The 21,939-nt window shown below is 44.4% G+C and overlaps 1 protein-coding gene across 3 annotated transcripts in view; it reads left to right on the plus strand.

Moving 5' to 3' along the window:
- The first annotated feature begins 3,072 nt into the window (after positions 1–3,072).
- The window catches only part of Arih2 (ariadne RBR E3 ubiquitin protein ligase 2), a 51,386-nt gene continuing 32,519 nt past the window's right edge, over positions 3,073–21,939 (plus strand). Inside the window, exons 1-3 of one of the 3 annotated variants that reach the window (XM_070017722.1) lie at positions 3,073–3,276; positions 8,129–8,193; positions 9,661–10,043. In XM_070017722.1, coding sequence (XP_069873823.1) covers positions 9,789–10,043 — 255 coding nt within the window. In that variant the 5' untranslated portion in view covers positions 3,073–3,276; positions 8,129–8,193; positions 9,661–9,788. Of the gene's footprint in view, positions 3,277–3,474; positions 3,571–8,128; positions 8,194–9,660; positions 10,044–21,939 lie in introns of those variants that run through there. The other 2 variants (XM_070017723.1, XM_070017724.1) reach the window with 2 other exon arrangements.

Below are 21,939 nucleotides of genomic sequence, written 5' to 3' on the forward strand. Positions count from 1 at the left end.
CCGGCCTCGGCCCCGCCCCGATGGGCGTGGCCAGCCATCCCTCCCTGTGAGGGCGGGGTTCGCATGTGCCAGGGCCTGAGGATTGAAGTCCTCCTCCTGCAGGAGATCATCTTGCAGTTTAAATGTTTCTCTCTTGGGGTTTCCTATGCTCCCGTGCACTCCACAGAGGTCAGTCGCACCCCGTTGTCTCCCAGGCGCCTTTCTAAGTGCTGTAGGCCCACTTTGGAAATACAGCTCATAGACCATAACTATGATACATGGAAAAAAAGAAAATGCAGTGTATGAAATAGTTAACTGCTCTGAAGAAAAAGAACTGGAGAGTATGTGCAACAAATGATTTGCAATTTTAATTTCGTGAATGGGAGAATCTATTAAGATGCACTGTATGGGAGGTCTGAGGTGAAATAGTAACTCCCATAAATGGGAAAGAAGATGAGTTTTTTGTTTTTTGTTTTGCCAGTCCTGAGGCTTGAACTCAGGGCCCTGGGCACTGTCCCTGAGCATCTTTTGCTCAAGGCTAGTTCTCTACCACTTGAGCCACAAACACCACTTCTGGCTTTTTCTGTGTATGTGGTACATGCTTTATGCATACTAGGCAAGCACTCTACCACTAAAGCCACATTCCCAGCCCCAGGATGAGGAATCTATTAGGTACAGGAAATATTAATGGTTTTATTATGTATTTTAGTAGAACCCTTATTTTTGGATATTTGGGATAATGCACATAATAGCACCAATGTTCCAAAGTACACATATTATGCATATCTTTATTTTTCCTGTACTGGAATTTGAATTCAAGGACTTGTTCTTGCTCAGGTTGCTTGGCTTAGACTCTACCACTTGAGCTATGCTTTCAGCACTTACTGTTGTGTTTGTTTTTTTTTTGTCAGAGACACATACTTTCCTGCCTGGGCTGGGTATGAACCGTGATCCTTACATCTCAGCCTCCTGAGTAGCTAGGATTACAGGCATGAGCCACTAGCACCTGACTCTTCAGCCCAGTTTACTGTCAGCTATTTTGGAGATGGAGTCTCACCAGTTTTTCTGCCCAGGCTGACTTTGAACTGTGATCTCAGTCCCTGGAGTAGCTAGGATTACAGGCATGAGTCTTACAGGCATGAACCACAGACATTCAGCCTCATTCTGTATTTCACAGGTGCAAAATTAACCTTCAGAAAGACTATTTCTCTTGACCCTGGAGTGGATTTAGTACCACTGATCTAAAAGTAAGAGATATGATTTTTTTTTGGGGGGGGGGGTCCGGTCGTGGGCCTTAACTCTGGGCCTGGGCGCTGTCCCTCAGCTCTTCAGCTCAAGGCTAGCGCTCTACCACTTGAGCCACAGCACCACTTCCGGCTTTTTTCTTTTTGCTTATGTGGTGCTGAGGAATCGAACCCAGGGCCTCATGCATGCAAGGCAAGCACTCTACCACTGAGCCACCTTCCCAGCCCTAAGAGATATAATTTTATTTGCAGAAAACGTATCTTGGGTTCTTTCTTAGCATCATCATAATTTTGTTAAGATAAACCAAACAAATACACAGGTGTATAGGAGGATTTTGTGTTACTGATACACAAAACTCACACCCATACCATAGGTTACTCATTACTTTTTTTTGGGAGAGGGGGGGTTGGTCGTGGGGGCTGAACTCTGGGCCTGGTCGCTGTCCTTCAGCTCAAGGCTAGAGCTCTACCACTTGAGCCACAGCGCCACTTCCGGCTTTTTTTTCCTGCTTATGTGGTGCTGAGGAATCGAACTCAGGGCCTCATGCATGCAAGGTAAGCACTCTACCGCTGAGCCAATTTTCCAGCCCAACTATAACTTTTCACTCCAAGTTAATTTGGGAGTTTTCGGTATTTGATTAGACTGGAAGTCACGTATAATTTTGCAAGAACTACGCAAGAGCCCGTTGCACAGAAGTGTATACACAACTTGAGCATGGGTAGGAATTGCACAGACTAGGAGGTTCACCAGCTTCTCTGGTATTTCCACGGTGGAGGGCACCAAACTTGCAGCTGAACTATCCCCCCAACACCTGACGATCGGTCCTAGAACCTACCGAAACCCATTGGGCAGTTCATATGTTGTGACAAGAAACGAGAGCTGCACAGGCAGTTAAGGCACAATCTTATATGGTTGAGGGTCACGGGCCATGTCAGGGGGAGCCAAAGCCTGTTGCCATCTTGAAGTTCTTGGGGCCAGTTGGCAACTTACTCCGAAAAGTAGGTTAAGATTCTCCGGTTCCGGTACCCCTCCGACCAAATGGTTGCTAGGAAACCATGGTCGTTTATCCACTCCACGGATTCCTTGGATGTCTCCTCAGTGCCTCAGAACCGAGTATAATAAACACAGGAGAGGAACCGATCACTCACACACACACACACACACACACAGAGGTTACACCTATTTTATCCTAGCTACTCAGGGAGGCTTGAGATCGGAGGATCGCGGTTGGAAGCCAGCTTGGGGAAAAAGAAAAAAAAAAAAAAAAAAGAAGATTCATCCCCAATTTAAGCACCCCCCCCCTTCCCTTAAAATGCCAGAAGTCGGGTCGTGGCTCAAGCCTTGGGGGCAGGGGGCGGGAGGAGGGGAAGCTCACCCAATGGTTGGAGGCGAGGCTCAGGTGGTAGAGAATCAGCCAATGAGCGGAAGCCTCAAGAGTCCCAGCCCAAATAACAATTTAAAAAAAAAAAAAAAGCTCAGCAGACCCCGAGTTCAAGTCCCAGGATTGGTACCCGCTCCACTCCACCCCCCCCACCTCCAAAACTGATAGGATGGTTATTTTGCGGGCAGCTTGAGGCGCTGGTGAACGAATGCAGCAACGGAGGTCCACAGCATTGCTTCACCAGCCTCGGCTCCCTCCCCGTTGCTCTCCGCTGGGGCGGACACGGCCGCACTCCCCGGAGGAAGGGAAACTGAGTCCCGGCCGAGCAGCCGCTAGCTCCCAGGCGTCCTCCTCCGGACCCAGGAGCTGGTTTAACGACCCGGGGCGACCGCGAGCCGACCCCGGCCGGAAGTGACGTCGAGCTCCCGAGCACTTCCGGGAGCTGCGGGGGGGACGGGGCTCCGTCGGGAGGAAGCAGCGCGGGGGCCCGCACCGGCGTCCGCCGAGCCGCCTGCGCCGTCGCCCGCTGTAGCCCTTCCCCGCCCTTCCCCGCACGGCCCCCCCTCCCCTCCCGCTTCACCCCCCCCTCCCCATCCGACTTGGGTCGCCTGACCGGCCTCACCTTGGTCTGGTTCACCGGGGCTGTGCGGCCTGGGGGGCCGCGGCTCCCGGTAAGTGTGCGGAGCGAGTCCGGGGCCTTGTTTACCCTGACTGGCCGGGGGTGGGGGTGGGGGGGGCTCCCCGCGCGCGCGTGCGCGCACACACACACACGGACGTCTCCCTCACCACCCCCCCGGGGCCCGGGCCCGGCGGGGCGCCTCGCCTGAGCCGCCGTGGGCCCCCCTCCCCCTCCCCACCGCTCCCCTCCCCTCTCCCCACCCCCCTCCTGCAGCGTCGGTCACTGTCTGGGAGGGGCGAGGGGAGAGTTGAGGGTCTCCTCTCGCCCCTTCCTCAGTTTCACCGAGGTGAGGTGGGGGGGTAGGGGGTGTGTGTGTGGGGGAGATCGGAGAGGCCCCATTGCCTTTAACCGGCCCTCCCCTTCCTCGTTCTCCGGGGCGGGTGGCTGGGGGGGGTGGAGGTGAAGCGGGGCGGGTGGGGGGGGGAGGGAGGGAAGGTGGGAACGCGATCGTCTCGAATCTTCCTGTTCGGGGAGCCTCTGGCCCAGCATCGCTGGCCTTCCCTCCCCCCCGATTTGTTAACTAACGTCCGTTCGGGTGAAGGGAGGGAGGGAGGGAGGGGAGAGGTGGTCTCTCCCGGCGCGTGGATGCCCACGTCCGCGCGGACCATCCGCGGTGTCCCCCCCCCCCTCCCCTACCAGGAACGTGCGGCCTCGCCCGAGCCCGGACGCTTTGGCTGTCTGTCTGTCTGTCTGTCTGTCTGAGCCTCCAGAAGAGGCAGTAGTGTTTCCCCCATGACTTTCACCTTACTTTGGATTTGTTGCTCTTGTCCCAAGCGAAGTTTCTCGGGCGGGCAGTCCCCATGAACGTGTTCTGCTGTTGGGTATGGTAGCCACACTATTCACAAGTAGCCATTAAAGTATTTGACCTGTGGCAAAAGTGATTGAAAAACTGAATAATTATCTTCCTCCTCTCTCTCTGTCTCTCTGTCTCTCTCTGTCTCTCTCTCTGTCTCTCTGTCTTTCTGTCTCTCTCGGTTTCTCTATGTCTCTGTCTCTCGTGTCCTGGGGCTTGAACTCAGGGCCTGGGCACTGAAAGGCTAGCACTCTATACCACTTCACCACAGCACCACTTCTGACTTTTTCTGTTTAAGTGGTACTGAGGAATCGAACCCAGGGCTTCAGGCATGCTAGGCAAGCTCTCTACGACTAAGCCACATTCCCAGGCCCTCCTTCCTTCCTACTTTCCTCTCTCTCCCTCCCACTTTTCTTTTTCTTATTTTCCTGTGCCAATCCTGGGGCTTGGACTGAGGCTCTAAGAGGGTTCTGTCCCAGAATTTGTTTTTGTTTTTGTTTTTGCCTCAAGGCTGGCTGGCCCTCTACCACTTCTGGCTCTTTGGAAGTAATTAGGAGTTTACTAGTAGGGTTGGCTTTGAACTACTATCCTCTGATCTCAACCTCCTGAGTAGCTGGGATTGCAGACGTGAACCATCAGGGGCCCAGGTTCTTTCTTAGTTTTCAGGTTAGGTTTAAACAGGTGGTTAGTGGTTAGTGGGTGACTGTATTAAAACCAAATGAAGAGTTAGAGTTTTAACACTTTTTTTTTTTTTTTTGGTTGGTCATGGGGCTTGAACTCTGGGCCTGGGTGCTCTTCCTGAGCTCTTCCACCTGAGCCACAGCGCCACTGTGGGTTTTCTGAGTGATTTATTGGAGATAGAGTCTCATGGACTCTCTTGCCTGAGCTGGCTTTGAACCAAGATCCTCAGATCTCAACCTCCTGAGTAGCTAGGATTATAGGTATGAGCCACTGGTGCCTGTTTTAAAATTCTTGAGTTGATTCATATCTTGGTGTCAAGTAGTTATCTTTGCTGATGTAGTTGGTAAATAATATATCACTTGCTGCTAAATATCATATTTGGAGTAAACATCTGACATTCTTGTCCAGTATCTTTGTTTTGTTTATTTATGTCAACTTTTTTTTTTTTTGCCATTCCTGGGGCTTGAACTCAGTGCTGCCCCTGAGCTCCTTTTGCTTAAGTCTGGTGCTCTACCATTCTACCACTGTGAGCCACAGTGCCACTTCAGGATTTTTCTGCTTATGTGGTGCTGAGGAATCGAACCCAGGGCCTCATGCATGCAAGAGAAGCACTCTACCACTGAGCCACCTTCCCAGCCCCTCTAATGCTTCTCCCTTTGATAAGGGATTCTGAGTGTGTTCCTAATGAGACTAGGCCTTAAGGCTAGGCCCATTGCTCTTGACCCTGAGACGATTGCTGTAGGAAACTTAATACCAGTATATACCCAGAACTTGGCTTTTGTTTGAAATTGGATTTATTTGTGGCTGTATTTCTTTTTTTTTTTTTTTTTTTTTTCAGTTGGTCATGGGGCCAGAATTCTGGGGCTGGGCGCTGTCCCCTAGCTCTTCAGCTCAAGGCTAGCACTCTACCACTTGAACCATAGCACCACTTCCAGCTTTTTTCTGCTTATGTCGTGCTGAGGAATTGAACCCAGAGCCCAGCTGACTCTGGCTCAAACAGAATCCCCCCCAAGAATTGCTATAAATTGTTTTTAACGAAGCATATAGCCCGACTTATTTAGGGTAGCACTAAGGATTAAGGCCAGGACTTTATTTTTTGGCTGGCTTGAACTCAGGGCGTGGGTGCTTCCCCTGAGCTTCTCTTCCTCGACGAGTTTTAGTTGGGTGTGGTGGTGTATATCATTGTAGTTCACTTGGGCAAAAGTTACATCCCATTAAGTTTTTATTTGAATCTGGATCTACAAGCTTCTTGCTCTCACTTTTTTTTTTCTTCGTCAGTCCTAGGCTTTGAACTCTGGGCATGAGTGCTGGTAATGGAGCTTTTTTTTTTTTTTTTAAGTTGGAGATAGAAGTCTCATGGGTTTGTCTGACTTGTCTGGTTTTAAGCCTTGACCCTCAGGTCTCAGCCGTTCCTAAGTAGCTAGGATAACAGATGTGAGCCACCATTGTCTAGCTGAAAATAATTCTAGATAGTCTTTGCATAGCTTTGTGTTAGGCAATTTAGGTTAGTTATGAATCCCCGTCCAGGGATGGGAAACTTGTTTTTTATGCCAGGAGCCATTTGAACATTTAGAACTTCAGTTGTGAGCCATACAAAATTATCAATACCAACAGGTGTAGTTGCCTACACCTATCCTAGCTACTCAGGAGGCTGATTGAAGATCACAGTTCAAAGCCAGCTCAGCCAGGAAATTCAATGAGAGTCTTATCTCCAGTTAACTACCAAAAAGCTGGAAATGGCACTGTGGCTCAAAATAATAGAGCATATGCCTTGAGTAAAAAAGCTCAAGAACAGTGGCCAGGTCTTGAGTTCAAACTCCAGAACCAACATGGACATATACACAGAAATCAACACTGACAGATGGCTGTGAATAACAATTGAGAAGAATACATGCCTGCCTCATGTTGGTTGCATTTGTATGATCCTGGGGAAGTTACTTAACCTTTATAAACTGCAGCTTCCCTATTCATAAGAAGGTGGCAGTAATTTCTATGAAGATGAAATGAGGATGAATCTGACCTTAAATTGACCTTAAAATCAATTATTCTAGTCCCATGTTACTTTTAAACTTTTTGCTTAATAAAAAAACTTAAGAGGCTGGAAAAGTGGCTTAGTGATAGTGTTTGCCTAGCATGCATGAAGCTCTGGGTTTGATTCCTTAGTACCACATAAACAGAAAAGGCCAGAAGTAGTGCTGTGGCTCAAGTGGTAGAGAGCTAGCCTTGAGTGCTAGCCTGGGACAGTGCCCAGGCCCTGAGTTCAAACCCCAGGACTGGCAAAAAAATAAATAATAAAACTCAGCTGAGTGCCTGTAATCCCAGCTACTCAGGAGGCTGTGACCTGGAAGATCCTAGTTTGAAGCTAGCCCTGACAGGAAAGTTTGAGTGAGACTGTCTCCAAAAATAACCAGCAAAAATTCAAGGGACCAGAGACTTATGCCTGTAATCTTAGCAACTTAGGTGGTGTCTGAGATCTGAAGATGGAAGTTCAAAGCCAGCCCAGGCAGGAAAGTGCATGAGACTCTTGTTTTTTTGTTTTTTTTTTTGGGTCCAGTCTTGGGGCCTGAACTCTGGGCTTGGGCGCTGTCCCTCAGCTCTTCAGCTCAAGGCTAGCGCTCTACCACTTGAGCCACAGCACCACTTCCGGCTTTTTGCTTATGTGGTGCTGAGGAATTGAACCCAGGGCCTCATGCGTTCAAGGCAAGCGCTCTACCACTGAGCCACCTTCTCAGCCCCGTGCATGAGACTCTTATCTCCAGATAATTATCAAAAGGCCAGAAATGGAGCTGTGGCTCAAGTAATAAAACATTAGCCTTGAGCATAAAAACATATAAAATATGTTTATATCAGTCAGGCCATGAGTTCAAGCCCCAGGCCCAGCACAAAAAAGAAAAAAGGATTAGGTGTAGTTCAAATATAGAGGACCAATTGGAGCAAGCAAAGCTGAGTGAGCATGAGGCCTATTACCACCAAAAACTAACAATAGTAAGCCTGCTAATGTATATCTAGAAAGGAAAACAATGACCAGGAGTTTGAAGCTAGTCTTCATGTAGCTAGACTTTGTCTTAACAGTAACAGTCCTGATTGAAATCTTGCATCTGTCAAAATAAGAAGGAAAATAAGTAAACTTGGAGGGCTTGCCTAGCATGTACGAAACTCTGGGTTCCAATTCCTCAGTTCCACATAAATAGAAAAAGCTGGAAGTGGCAATGTGGCTCAAGTAGTAGAGTGTTGTTAGCCTTGAGCAAAAAGAACTCAGGGACAGTGCCCAGGCCTAGAATTCAAGTCCCAGGACAAGGGGGAAAAAAAAAAAGTAAATTTGGAAAAAAGGGTACCTATTTTAAAAATATATTCTCTCATTTCATTGTAGATGGAAATCATATGACAGGCTTTTTGGGTGACGACGTCTGCTTGGAAGACCTTCAAAGATAACAGGTATTTTTAACTTAAAGATGAACTTTTCCCTTTAATGAGTTCAGCTGTGGTTAGGTGGTTCTACTAAACAAAATCTCTTACATGTTGAATTACAAACATCATTTTGTTGTCTTATACTTAATTTAGACTTATTAGCATTTTTTATAACACCATAAAAAGTGGCTGTGTAATCCTTTACACTGACTGCATGTATTCAGTGTATCTTTTTTTTCTGCATCCATAATTGTTTTAATGGTTCCATATATTAATATATTAATATATTAATTACTGATTAGGCATTGCTGATATCTGAACACAGCCTCATACTTGCTAGTAAGTATTCTACCACTAAATAATCATTCTCCAGCTCCCTAATTTATTTGTTTGTTTATTTGGTCCTGGGGCTTGAACTCTGGGCCTGGGCGCTGTTCCTGCACTCTTCAGCTCAAGGCGAGTGCTCTACCACTTGAGCCACAGCGCCACTTCTGGTTTTATGGTGGCTAATTGAAGATAAGAGTCTCACAAACTCTCCTGCCTGGGTTGGCTTTGAACTGTGATCCTTAGATCTCAGCCTCCTGAGTAGCTAGGATTATAGGCATGAGCCACTGGCGCCCATCTCCAGCTCCCTAATTTTTGTTGTAGATTTTTTTTTCAGGTCCTGGGACTTGAATTCAAAGCCTGGGCACTGTCCCTGAGCTTCTTTTTACTCAAGGCTAGACTCTATACCACTTGAGCCACAGCACCACTCCCGGCTTTTTCTAAGTACTTACCTATGTTTTTTTTTCTCCTTTTTTTTTGTGTGTGTGTGTTACTCAGGGTTTATATCGGAATCCTGCTTGCATGGGAAGTGCTCGAAAGCCAGTTGAACCATGCCCTCCTCCCTCCTTTTTTTTGTTTTGTCAGTCCTGGGGCTTGAACTGAGTGTCCTGGGCAGTGTCCGAGCTTCTTTTGCCCAAGAACAGCACTCTACCACTTGAGCCACAGCACCACTTCTGGCTTTTTCTGTGTATTTGGTACTGAGGAATCGAACTCAGGGCTTCATGCATGTTAGATAAACACTATAGTCCCAGCTCTAGATGTGCTTCTGAGGGATTCAGGCAAGGAAGTTTCCTTTTGATAAGCCTGGGTCTGGGAGATAATGGTGAGCTTCTTCATATGAGGCTATAAATGGGAATAAGACCAAGGATGTGCCAGTTTGATTTTTTTTTTTTGGGGGGGGGACAGTTCTAGGGTTTGAACTCAGGGCCTGAGCACTGTCTCTGAGCTTCCTCTGCTCAAGGCTAGTGCTGTACCACTTGAGCCTCAGCACTACTTCCTGCTTTTTCTGTTTATGTAGTACTGAGGAATCGAACCCTGGGCTTCACTCATGCTAGGCAGTCACTCTACCACTAAGCCACATATCCAGCCCCCATTTTGATTCTTGAATTGTTTGTGATAGTCTGTCATGGAGGAGGGGAGTAACACTTTTTCTTTTCTTTCCTCCTTTAGAAGACAGAAAAGCAACAATAACAACAACAAAAAAAACAACACTAATGCATTTGATAAAGCAGTAAAGATTGGGGGGGAGGGGGGGGAAGCACCTGCTTTTCTGATCCGCAACCTGGCTGGATGCTAAGATGTCCGTGGACATGAATAGCCAGGGGTCTGACAGCAATGAAGAGGATTATGATCCAAATTGTGAGGAGGAAGAAGAAGAAGAGGACGAGGACCCTGGGGACATAGAGGACTATTACGTGGGAGTAGCCAGCGATGTGGAGCAACAGGGAGCTGATGCCTTTGATCCTGAGGAGTACCAGTTCACCTGCTTAACCTATAAGGAGTCTGAGGGTGCCCTCAATGAACACATGACCAGCCTAGCCTCTGTACTAAAGGTGAGTAGTGTTGCTGGTTCCAACTATGATCTCCCCAATTAAAAGGATGATGCTGGGTGCTAGTGGCTCACGCCTATCATCTGAGCCACTCAGGAGGTTGAGGTCTGAGGATTGAGGTTTGAAACCAGCCCAAGCAGGACAGTCTGTGAGATGCTTATCTCTACTAAATTCCCAAAAAAGCCAGAAATGGAGCCATGACTCAAAGTGGTAGAGTGCTAGCCTTGAGCAAAAGAAGCTTAACTACAGTGTCCAGGCCCTGAGTTCAATCCCCAGGACTGACATCAAAAAATAAAAATAAGCTGGGTGCTGGTGGCTCACACCTGTAATCCTAGCTACTTAGGAGACCGAGATCTGAGGATCTAGGTTCAAAGCCAGCCCTGGCAGGAAAGCCCTTGAGACTCTTTATTTCTAATAAACCACCAGAAAACTGGAAGTGGTGCTGTGGTTCAAGTGGTAGAGCAATAATTTGGAGCTGAAGAACTGAGGGACAGCGCTCAGGCCCAGAGTTAAAGCCCCACAACCAACCAAAAAAACCAAAATAAGAAAGATGGGCGTTGGTAGCTCACGCCTATAATTCCAGCTACTCAAGAGGCTGAAATCTGAGGATCTCAGTCCAAAGCCAGCCAGGGCAGAAAAGTCCTCCTATCTCCAATTAACTCAAAAACAAGTGGCCCTGTGGCTCAAGTGGTAGGGCACTAACCTTGAGCACAAAAAGGCTTAGGAACAGTGCCTAGGCCTTGAGTTTAAACCCCACAACCAACATAAATAAAATGAAATCTAAGGATGAGCTGTTAACTAATGCTTCTTGTAGCCTGTTAAAATAGCCTTGTAGCCTGAAGCCAAATTTGATTATATGTTGTATCTCTTGGATATTTTGTCAAATTTGCTTGTTTTGTGATCTATACATGTCTAAAGCCCTCAGATTGCCATATTACTAAGAGTTAGAAAGGCGGAGTAGAGTAGATTCATGGAAGATAGATCAGAAATATGTAGTAGTAGAATTGCTCAGATTTAACCTTGTTTCATAAAGTGTCTTAGGAATCTTCATAAAATAGGTAAGTTACCATTATCACCATCTTATGTACAACCTTGTTTGATAAATGTATTCACATTCCCCTGGTTTGTCCTGAATAATCAGTGTCTTTGGGCTACTGAACTTCTTTAGTTTCTTATACAGATAACTGCTGTTTAATATTGAAAGAGATTTCAGCAGTAATTCTTTTAAGTTCTCCTAGCTTGTATTTAATTGATTTTGGGAGGCATTAGTGTGGGAATTTTAAAGCATGAACAGAGCTGATTATTCCAGCAAAGATCTTAGTTTCTTAACACTTAAACTAGCATACCTTTGGAAGTTTTTCTGAATATTTCCTTGTCTGGTGTAAGCTATAGTGTGAAAATGGGAATATTTATCTTACTGTATTGCTTTTGCTGTTCATTCATCCTTTGTAAACTATTACTTGGATTTTGTTGTCTGATTAAATTAAGGTTAGAAGTGCTCATGGTGATACTCTCAACCAAAATAAAGTTTCTTGTTGGTACTTACATGGAAATAGCTAAGGCATGTCATGTATGATTTCTTTTTGTTGTTGTTGTTGTTTTGTTTTTGCTGGTCCTGGGACTTGAACTTGGCTAAGGGCTTTGTCCCTGAGCTTTTTGCACAGGCTAATGCTCTACTACTTGAGCCACAGCACCACTTCGGGCTTTTTCTGAGTAGTTTATTGGAGATAAGAATCTCACTGACTTTTCTGCCCTGGCTTGCTTTGAACTGTGATCCTCAGAGCTCAGCCTTCTGAGTAGCTAGAGTGACAGGTGTGAGCCATCAGCGCCTCGCAGGTACTTTGTCTTGGATTTTTTTTTTTTTTTCTTGCTAGATGGTCAGCAACAGCTAAATACCTTAGACCTAAATAACCATGGCTTTAGTAGCAACTGGCTAGTAGCTAATAGCCAAACCTTTTTTGTGTGTGTGTGACTTATTTCTAGAAATGATTATATCTTCTCTCGTACAGAACAGAAAATTGAAGAATAGGAATGCATAGATCCTCTGGATTTGGAATTACTGTCCCATGGCTATCGGAAACTTGTTGGGACCCATATTTATGGAAGACATTTTCCTGGTAGAAAGGCATCAGATCTCTTTCCTTTTTTTACTATACATACTTCCTTTCTGGTCTACTAGTTTCATTTGCTTTTAGCTATATTATCAGGTTGTACATACAGTGTTGGGTTTTTTGTTTTGTTTTGTGGTTGTTTCCTGTACTGATACTGACAGGATTTGAACTTGGCTCTAAGCTCTTGATCAGTATTTTCTTTCTTTTTTTTTGGGGGGGGGGGGTCCGGTCTTGGGGCCTGAACTCTGGGCCTGGGCGCTGTCCCTCAGCTCTTCAGCTCAAGGCTAGTGCTCTACCACTTGAGCCACAACACCACTTCCGTCCTTTTTCTTTTTGCTTATGTGGTGCTGAGGAATCGAACCCAGGGCCTCAGGCATTGCAAGGCAAGTGCTCTACCACTGAGCCACCTTCCCAGCTTGATTAGTATTTTCTGCGCATGGCTAGCCCTCTACCACTTGAGGCTTTTTTTCTAGTTAATTGGGAATAAGATTCTTAAGGATATGTCTGCCTTGGTTGGTTTCGAACCTGCCCGGGCTGGCTTTGAACCGCGATCCTCAGATCTCAGCCTCCTGAGTAGCTAGGATTACAGGCGTGAGCCACCAGCGCCCGGCTCACAGGGACTTTTTGAACTGCAATCCTCAGATCTCAGCCTCCTGTGTAAGGGCCACTGGTGCCTGGCCATAGTGTTGTTGTTTTTGTTGTTGTTTTTGTTAGTCATGGGGCTTGAACTCTGGATCTGAGCGCTGTCCCTGAGCTCTTCAGCTCAAGCCTAGTGCTCTATCACTTGGGCCAGAGCACCACTTCCAGTTTTCTGGTGGTTTATTGGAGTTAAGAGTTTCACGCCTTTTCCTTCCCAGGCTGTCTTTGAACCATGATCCTCAGATCTCAGCCTCCTGAGTAGCTAGGATGACAGGTGTGAGCCACCAGCGCCTGGAATAGTGTTGGTTTTTAAGTTAGGAAAGGAATTCTCAGGTCTGTTGATGTGCACTGAACAGTGTTACTTAATCAAGGTCTTTAAGGATGGTCCCATTTAGGCCCAGAAATTCTAGCTGTGTCACATTCCCTAACTACTTTTCTGCCATATTGAGACAGGTGAGAGGCACATGCACCCATCCCTGCAGTTGCTTTTTGTGTGTGAGAAAGGGGAGGTGGCAAACTACATGTAACAAAAAGTTACCAGTTTGTCAGATGCTGATAGCTCATCCTTTTAATTTTAGCTGTTCATAAGGCTGAGACCCAGAGGATCATGGTCAAGGCCAGCCTGGGCAAAAAATAGCAAAAAGCAAGGCTGAAAGTATGACTCAAGTGGTAGAGTGCCAGCCAAGCAAATGTGAGGCCTTAAGTTGAAACTGGTGCTAGCAAAAAAACCAATTTACTATTTTATATGTTTGCTCTGCTAGTTGTCCTTGAGAGCTCTTATTAGGACACAGTGGTTGGGTTCTGCATTGTTTTGAGCTGAAAAAGGAAGGTGGAGTTGAGTATGGAGTACTAATAATACTGGACTGGCTGAGGAAAGAGGGTCAAGAGAGAGTTTGGGGGCCAATTAGTCTGTTTAATGAGACCTTGTCTCAAAACAACAACAACATCAACAACAACAACAAAAAAACCAAACCAGGTATTAGCCTAATTTCTTAGGAGGCTGAGATCTGAGGATCCTAGTTCGAAGCCAGCCCTGGCAGGAAAATCCATGAAACTCTTTGTTGTTGTTGTTTTTTTTTTTTTTTCCAGTTCTGAGGCACTGTCCTTGAGCTGCTGCTTTTGCTCAAGGCCAGCTTTCTACCACTTGGGCACAGCGCCACTCCTGGCATTTTCTGTTTATGTGGTACTGAGGAATTGAGCCCAAGGCTTCATGCATGTTAGGCAAGCACTCTACTACTAAGTCATATTCCCAGCCCCATCCGTGAGATTCTTATCTCTAATTAACTACCAAAATGGTTCAAGTGGAACTATGGCTTAAGTAGTAGAGCCTTTCTTGAACACAGAAGCTCATGGACAGGGTCCAGGCCCTGAGTTCAAGCTCCAGGAGAGGCACAAACACAAAAACAAGTGTTGGGGTTGTAACTCAATATCAGTGCTTGCCTCACATACAAAGCTCTGGCTTTGAAGTCTTGTACTGCACCAAGTAAAACAAATAAGGGCCGGGCACTGGTGGCTCACGCCTGTAATCCTAGCTACTCAGGAGGCTGAGATCTGAGGATCGCGGTTCAAAGCCAGCCCGGGCAGGAGAGACCGTGAGACTCCTATCTCCAATAAACCACCAGAAAACCGGAAGTGGCGCTGTAGCTCAAGTGGTAGAGTGCTCGCCTTGAGCTGAAGAGCTGAGGGACAGCGCCCAAGCCCAGAGTTCAAGCCCCACGACCGACAAAAAAAAAAAATAAGGAAGAGAAGCCCCTGGAAAATCAGACCAACAGGGGCTAGGAAGGTGATTCAGTGGTAGAGTACTTGCCTAGCATGCTTGAAGCCCTGGGTTCAGTTCCTCAGTACCACATAAACAGAAAAAGCTGGAAGTGGTGCTGTGGCTCAAGTGGTAGAGCACTAGTCTTGAGCACAAAGAGGCTCAGGGACAGTGGCCAGGGCCTGAGTTCAAGCCCCAGGACTGGCCAAAAACAAAAAAACCCAGGCCAACAGAATAAGAAATAAAGAAAATGCATGTCATTGGAGAAAACTAATTACTCAAATAGTGGCAAAACAGCTATTATCCTATACAAATAGGATAGTTGTTAGCATTGAGATACTGCATTTGTGTAGTCGGAGGGGGAAATACATATAAAACAATAAATGAAAGTCTCCTTTGTTACACAGGATGTTCATTTGAAACTTATAAGAAGTCCCCTCTCTATATATAGAGATTTGAACTCAGGTCCTTGAAATTGCTTAGTTGGTGCTCTACCACTTGAACCATACCTCCAGCCAGCTTTTTGCTGGTTGTTTGGGGGATAGACTGTCTGGGACCTTTCTGATCAGGTTGGCTCTAGTCTAGAATCTGTATTGAGTTGCCTGAGCACTGTGTGGTGAGGCAGTAGAACCTTGAACTTGAGGATTGAAAGGCAGTGCAATTAGAGATTCTCACAGAGTGGTAAGCCTTGGAATGTGTCGGTTCTAATGAGAGATTTAAGACATATAGGTAGAAGTGAATAAAATGTAGACTTATCATGCATATAGCCTGAAGAATCTTTAGTGTTGGAGGAAAGGAATAAACTCTTGGTACAGTAATACTTGAATTGGCATAGTGAACTCCACTGCTTCTCAAGTCTAGTAGATTGGAGAAATAAGCCAATTATTATGAATATTTTTAGTACAGTTTTTGCTTTATGAATTTCTGTACTAATGGTAGTAGTAATTTCCTAGGAATGTTTCCTAGGAATACTTTATTGCTGCCTTCTCCTTGCTTGAATTTGTTTTAGAATCTAGTGTTTGCTCTTATACAAAATATGGATAGAAAATCATGAGTTTTCAGAGTTTCTGACTCTGTACCAAAGTCTTTATACTTTTGTGTTCAAAACAACCCAATTTCTATGCCTTTGGTAATTTGTAAAATGATCAATTAATGTTCTCAGCACTAAAAATATGTGTCATAGTTGGTGAAGACTTTAATTTTAATTACTACGTTGACTTTCTTCTGTCCTTCCTGCTAAATTGTAGGAGCATTTTTACCTTTATTATTTATACATTTATTAATCAAGTACTTTTTCTTTTTTTGTAACTACTATTCATGGGAAAGTATTTTCAAGCTGTTTCTATGCTGGGCAACTGTCTGGTATCTATTTTTATGATCTGACCTCAGAGTTTCTTTGCATGCTTGTATCTAAGTAGAATCCACATTAAATTCCCATGTTTTATATAAGTGCATATGAGTGGCCATATTTCACAATGTTTTAAGCTCTAAGTCTGGTGTGTGTCTTACAGATACATAAATTTATTTTTAAAGGGGAAATGAGAAACTGTCTAGAGTGACATTGACATTTGCCTTAAGAACAACTAGTGCAAGGTTGGCCCTGTCTTGGCAACTTAAAAAGGTTGTTGTCATCTCTGTGTACCTGCTTACCACCTTTTAGAAAACTCTTCATCAGATTCCAGGCCAATTTTCATTCTTGTCTTGTATTTTCAAATTACTTTAGGAACTATGGAAATGGAATATAGTCAAGAGATAATTTGACATTTGTTTCTTGGTCTTAAATTTGTTTTTAGGTGTTAGCTACAGTATTCATATCATTCATGGCTCCGTTAGCCTACAATTAAAGTTTTCTTCCTTGCTTACTATTCCTTAGATCGTGTCTATATGCATACGTATGAATATTTATTGGGCATACACTATATGGCAGACACTAGAAAGATAGCTCTGTGAACAAAGCATAAATATCCCTTAACTGGTAGATATACAAGTATCACTGTACACATATATTTATTCTGGTGTTGTTCATGTATTTATTAATTATTTTCTTGCATTTTTACTTTTGTCCTCAGAAGTTACTTTAAATGGCTTGATAGCACACTATCTTGTCTTGAACTATAATTTGCTCTAGTTTTCCTCATTGGGCATTTGTTTAAGTGAGTTCTTATGTGCTACTACTATTGGGGACAGGTTGTGTTGCTGTGAGCATCATTATTGATGCGATCTTGTGTCTTTTTGGCTTTGTTCCACAGCTTGAATAAGTGATCAGCTGCTCAGGTTCTAGTCCCTTTTCAGCCATTTAATATAGGACTTCAAGTAGCTTGCCAAGCACTGGTGTCTCATACCTGTAGTAGCTTGGGTAGCTAGATTAGAGGCATGAGCCACTAGCACCCAGCTTCTAAGCTTTTATTTCCTCATCTATAAAGTAATAATACCTCTTTCACTGCATTAATTTTTGTTGTTGTTGTTGGTTGTGGGGCTTGAACTCTGGGCCTGGGGCTTGAACTCTGTCCCTCAGTTGTTCAGCTCGAGGCTAGCACTCTACCACTTGAGCAACTTCACCACTTCCAACTTTTTTTTGCTTATGTGGTGCTGAGGTAGCAAACCCAGGACCTCATGCTTGCAAGGCAAGTGCTTTATCACTGAGTCACCTTCCCAGCCCTTCACTGCATTAAATTTGATAATGAAGCATATAAAATACTTGGTCCATGAGTTGCTTGGTCATAGTAGAGGCGCAAGAGTGGAACAATGGAAATGTTTTCATGTTTGTTCCTTCCAAATGAATTCTCAGGATTGTGTGTCTTGGGTTATAAGGGAGGTGTATGTCTCATTGAAGGGTCTGAGCCCGTATTTGTAATTGGGTGCTTCTGACCGTATATATGATATTGGGTCATATACTTTGGATTTCTGGTTGGAGCCTCTGGTGTCCTCATGGGTCCCACCAATAAGAAAAGTAAAAGCAGAATTAATTTTGAATAGGGACCAGGGAAGGCTATCGGGAAAGAGAACCTGTCTATTACTGCATTTCTGGTTGACTGTAACGTTTGCTCTTGTTCTCTTGCTGACAGTTACTCAATGAAGGGCTTAATAGTAGATTTGGGAGGCGGGAGGTCCATGTTATTGAGGACCCCTTTAACTTTGTCTTGGCTCTAGGAAAAATCTGAAAAATTAAAGAGTTGTCTGCACAAAAGATGGAAGCACTGTAGGGAAGATTTGAAAAGGATGGCAGGTTGAATACTTGGTAAGCCTCTCATTTTGCTTCTGTTGAAATATGTCTTCCTTGACTTTATTCCTTAAGCTTACATCAACTGTCAAAAAACAAAGCATGGAGCTTAGGTTGTTCTTTTGGTTTGCTTTAGGTGTTGTTGTTGTTTTTTTTTCTCCCCAGTATCACAGTTCTTTTTCCAGTACTAAGGCTTGAACTCTGGGCATTGGTACTATCCTTGAACTCTTTCACCCAAGGCTTGTACTCTACCACTTGAACCATAGTGCCACTTCTGGCTTTTATCTGCTTATGTGGTGTTGAAGAATTGAACCCAGGGCCTCATGCATGCAAGGCAAGCACTCTACCACTGAGCCACCTTCCCAGCCTCTGTGAGACTCTTATCTCCAATTAACCACCAGAAAACCAGAAGTGGTGCTGTAGCTCAAGTGGTAGAGTGCTAGCCTTGAGCTGAAGAGCTCAGGGACAGCGCACAGGCCCAGAGTTCAAGCTCCACTAAAAAAAAAGTATGTGAAAGCATTTTGAAAATGGTGAAATGATTTAGATCACTGAAGTGAGGAGAGACGACTGCTTGTTTTGATACCTAAATATAACTTTGTAATTCTTTGATTATCAAAATAGCATTCTTATTGCCTTAATAGTGAATAGACAATAAATGGTACCTGCAGTCAGTAACTACAGGGTTTAAAAGTTTTGAATTTTATGAGAACCATAGTAAAGCATGCCAGACCTTTTCTTATAAAGTTATTAACACTGTCTTCTCCTTCAAGGTGATTGGCTGTTCTCAGATGGTTTTCCTTAGTTTGTTTTTTTGCCTGTTTGTTTGTTTGGGTATTCAGATGCCTATAGCAGATTTATTGGCACTAGTCCCTGACTGGAAGCAGCCTAAATGTCATCCTTCACTCAAAACTCTGAAATCTGAACCTTTTTGAGTGTTGTATGCTCAAATGGCAGTCTTTGTAAATGCTCTTGCATCCCCCAAACTCTGAAATCTGAAGCATCTTGGTCCCACACAGTTTGGCTAAGGGATATTCAACTTGTAATGGCAAACTTGTAGGACATCATACTTGACAAAATAAAGGGTCGGGGTGTGTGTGGGGGGGTCAGTCATCAGGCATGACAATGCACACTTGTCATCCTAGCACTCAGGAGGCTAGGACAAGGGGATTGTGAGTTCGAGGCCAGCTTAGACCACATAGTGAAACGCAGTCTCAAAAAAGCAGATGCCTCTTTGTGATATGAAAGGAATGGATTACTCATATAAGCAGAATTGATACGCTTCAAAATAAATTGGGAACCTAGAAGAAAAAAAAAGAAGAATGTTATCAGTGATCGAAAATGATAAGAAATGGGACTGGGAAGGTGGCTTAGTGGTAGAGTGCTTGCCTAGCATGCCTGAAGCCCTGGGTTCCATTCCTCAGTACCACATACACAGGAAAAGCCAAGAAGTGGCGCTGTGGCTCAAATGGTAGAGTGCTAGCCTTGAACAAAAGAAGCTCAGGGACAGTGAGTTCAAGCCCCAGGGATGGCAAAAAAAAAAAAGAAAAGAAAAGAAAAAAAAATTCTAGGAAATGTAAGTTAGTCTATTGTGAAGGAAAATCAGTCAACAATTAGTTGCCTGAGGGACTAAAGAGGGCAAGGAAAAAAATTATAAAAGAAATGAGTTAGCTAGGTACTGGTGGCGCACACCTGTAGTCCTAGCTACTAGGGAAGTAGAGATAATGGGGATCTTAGTTCAAGAACACTCTGGGCACAAACTCTGTGAAATTTCCATTTCAACAATGGCTAGGTGTGGTAGTGTTAACCTGTTGCCCCAGCTATTACTACGGAGCACAATGGCTGGGCACTGTGGCACAGAAAGTATATGTAGGAGGATTATAGCCCAGTTTGGCCTGGACATAAATAGAGAATCTATCTTAAAAAATAACCTATGGGGGCAAAGAAGGTCGCTCAGTGGTAGAGTGCTTGCCTAGCATGCGTGAAGCCCTGGGTTCAATTTCTCAGTACCACATAAACAGAAAAAGCCGGAAGTGGTGCAGTGGCTCAAGTGGTAGAGTGCTAGCTTTGAACAAAAGAAGATCAAGGACAGTGCCTAGGCCCTGAATTCAAGATCCATGACTGGCGTGGAGCTGGATGCCAGTGGCTCATGCCTGTAATCCTACTCAGGAGGCTGAGATCTGAGGATCACACTTCAGAGCTAGCCCTGGAAGGAAAGTCCATGAGATTTTTATCTCCAATAAACTACCAGTAAACTGAAGTGGTGCTGTGGCTCAAGTGGTAGAATGTTAGCCTTGAGCTGAAGAGTGGAGGGACAGTGCCCAGGCCCAGAGTTCAAGCCCCATGACCGATCAAAATAATAATGATAATAACCCATAGGAAAAGGGGCAGGAGCAGTAGCTCAAATGGAAGAGCTCCTGTCTTGTAAGCACAAAGCCCTGAATTCAACCCCATGTATATATATATATGTGTGTGTATATATATATATACCTATGTGTATATATATCATATTATAATATTTATAATGTATGATTCTATATATTCATCAATGATGAAAAAATATGTGATTATCAACGGACAAGTAGGCCTGAAAAATATTCACCCCAGATTAAAACTAATTTTGGTGAGATCCTTCAAGGATAGAAATGGATGGATTCTGAGCAATAGATAGAATGAAGAACCTGCAAGATGGTTGGGAAATGGTGAAGAAACCATGGAACTCTATAAGGGGCAGGAGAATAAATTAGAATTTTCATGAAAGAAAGCTGCCAGAATTCACAGTCCTTGGTGGCACCCACAGAAAATAGTATCATCCAAGTAAAGCCATTTATGTGGGGACAGGAATATAATGAATTAAGTGCTAAAAATTTATTTTGCCTAGTATATGAACATTGTGTGAGTGGCCCCAAAGCTGGTGATATTGGACACAATTCTGGTCCTTTGAGTTATTATCTAAAAGTTGTTAAAGTAACCCGTAGAGGAACTTAAAAAATATATATTATTGAAATATTGAAAACATTTGTTATTGAATGTCTAGTAGAGTTATGGGCAGGTGATGTTGGTGGCACCCAGCAGAAGCTAGACAGATGGCAGGAATGCGGTCGTGGTGGACGGGAATGAGGTGGTAGTGTAGCTTTGTCCTTTTCATTAAAGTACATTTTATGAGCCATTTGATTTTCTTTGCTTGTTGATAATTGGTGTAGATTAAGAGTTGTTTCCCAAGAAAACAAGTGCTCCCTGAATTTCTTAGAAGCTGAGAAAAGGGATAGTGGAGGCTTTAACTTGAAGTAAAAAAATTTTCTGCCTTTTATTTTCTGTCCCTTTTCTCTACCCCCAACCTCAACCCCCCCCCTTTTTTTTTTTGAGAGGGGTGCCATCCTGGGGCTTGAACTCAGGTCCTGGGTTCTGTCCCTTCTTTTGCTCAAGGATAGCACTCTACCTCTTGAGCCACAGTACCACTTCCACTGGCTTAATCATGATCCTTAGATCTAAGCCTCCTGAGTAGTTAGAATTACAGGCCTGAGTAGCTAGGATTATAGGCATGAGCCACTAGTGCCAGGCTATTTTCTGTCTTTTTTTTTTTAATGATTTTTTTTATTGCCGATCCTGGGACTTGAACTCTGGGCTGGGGTGCTGTCCCTGAGCTGCTTTCTCTCAAGGCTAGGGCTCTACCACTTGAGCCACTTCTGGCACAGTGTGATAGATTGGAGACAAGGGTCTCACTACTTTTACTCTTGTTGAAAAACTAAAAATAGCAGCTGTCCCAGACTAGCCTGAATAACTATTGTATTGTTCCTCTCTTTATCCTATATGTACGTATTTCTGCCCCTTCAAACCACCTATCAGCTTTCTCACCTATCATGCAATCCTTCAGGCGATCTCAGCACTTTTGATCTTTCTTACCTTCCTCAGAGAAACCATATTTAGTCTCTGCCCTTAAGTCAAGCATCCCTGAGGGTTCAGGCTTTTGAGACCTGCATGCCCTAGGGATGGTATGGGTGGGAGTTTGTAGTGACTAGACTACCAGAGACAGGATGGTTTTGGTACACGAGATCTAGAACTTGCACAGACATTGTCCTGGGTGCCTGGATATTGGCAGAAGAAGAAACAGTTCAAAATACTCTCTGCCCTTGAGGAGCATCCATCCCTTTTCCTTTCTGTATGGAGTTTTACATA

This window comes from Dipodomys merriami, unplaced genomic scaffold (genome assembly GCF_024711535.1).
Source record: "Dipodomys merriami isolate MVZ:Mamm:240054 unplaced genomic scaffold, mDipMer1.0.p SCAF_125, whole genome shotgun sequence".
Lineage (NCBI taxonomy): Eukaryota > Metazoa > Chordata > Mammalia > Rodentia > Heteromyidae > Dipodomys > Dipodomys merriami.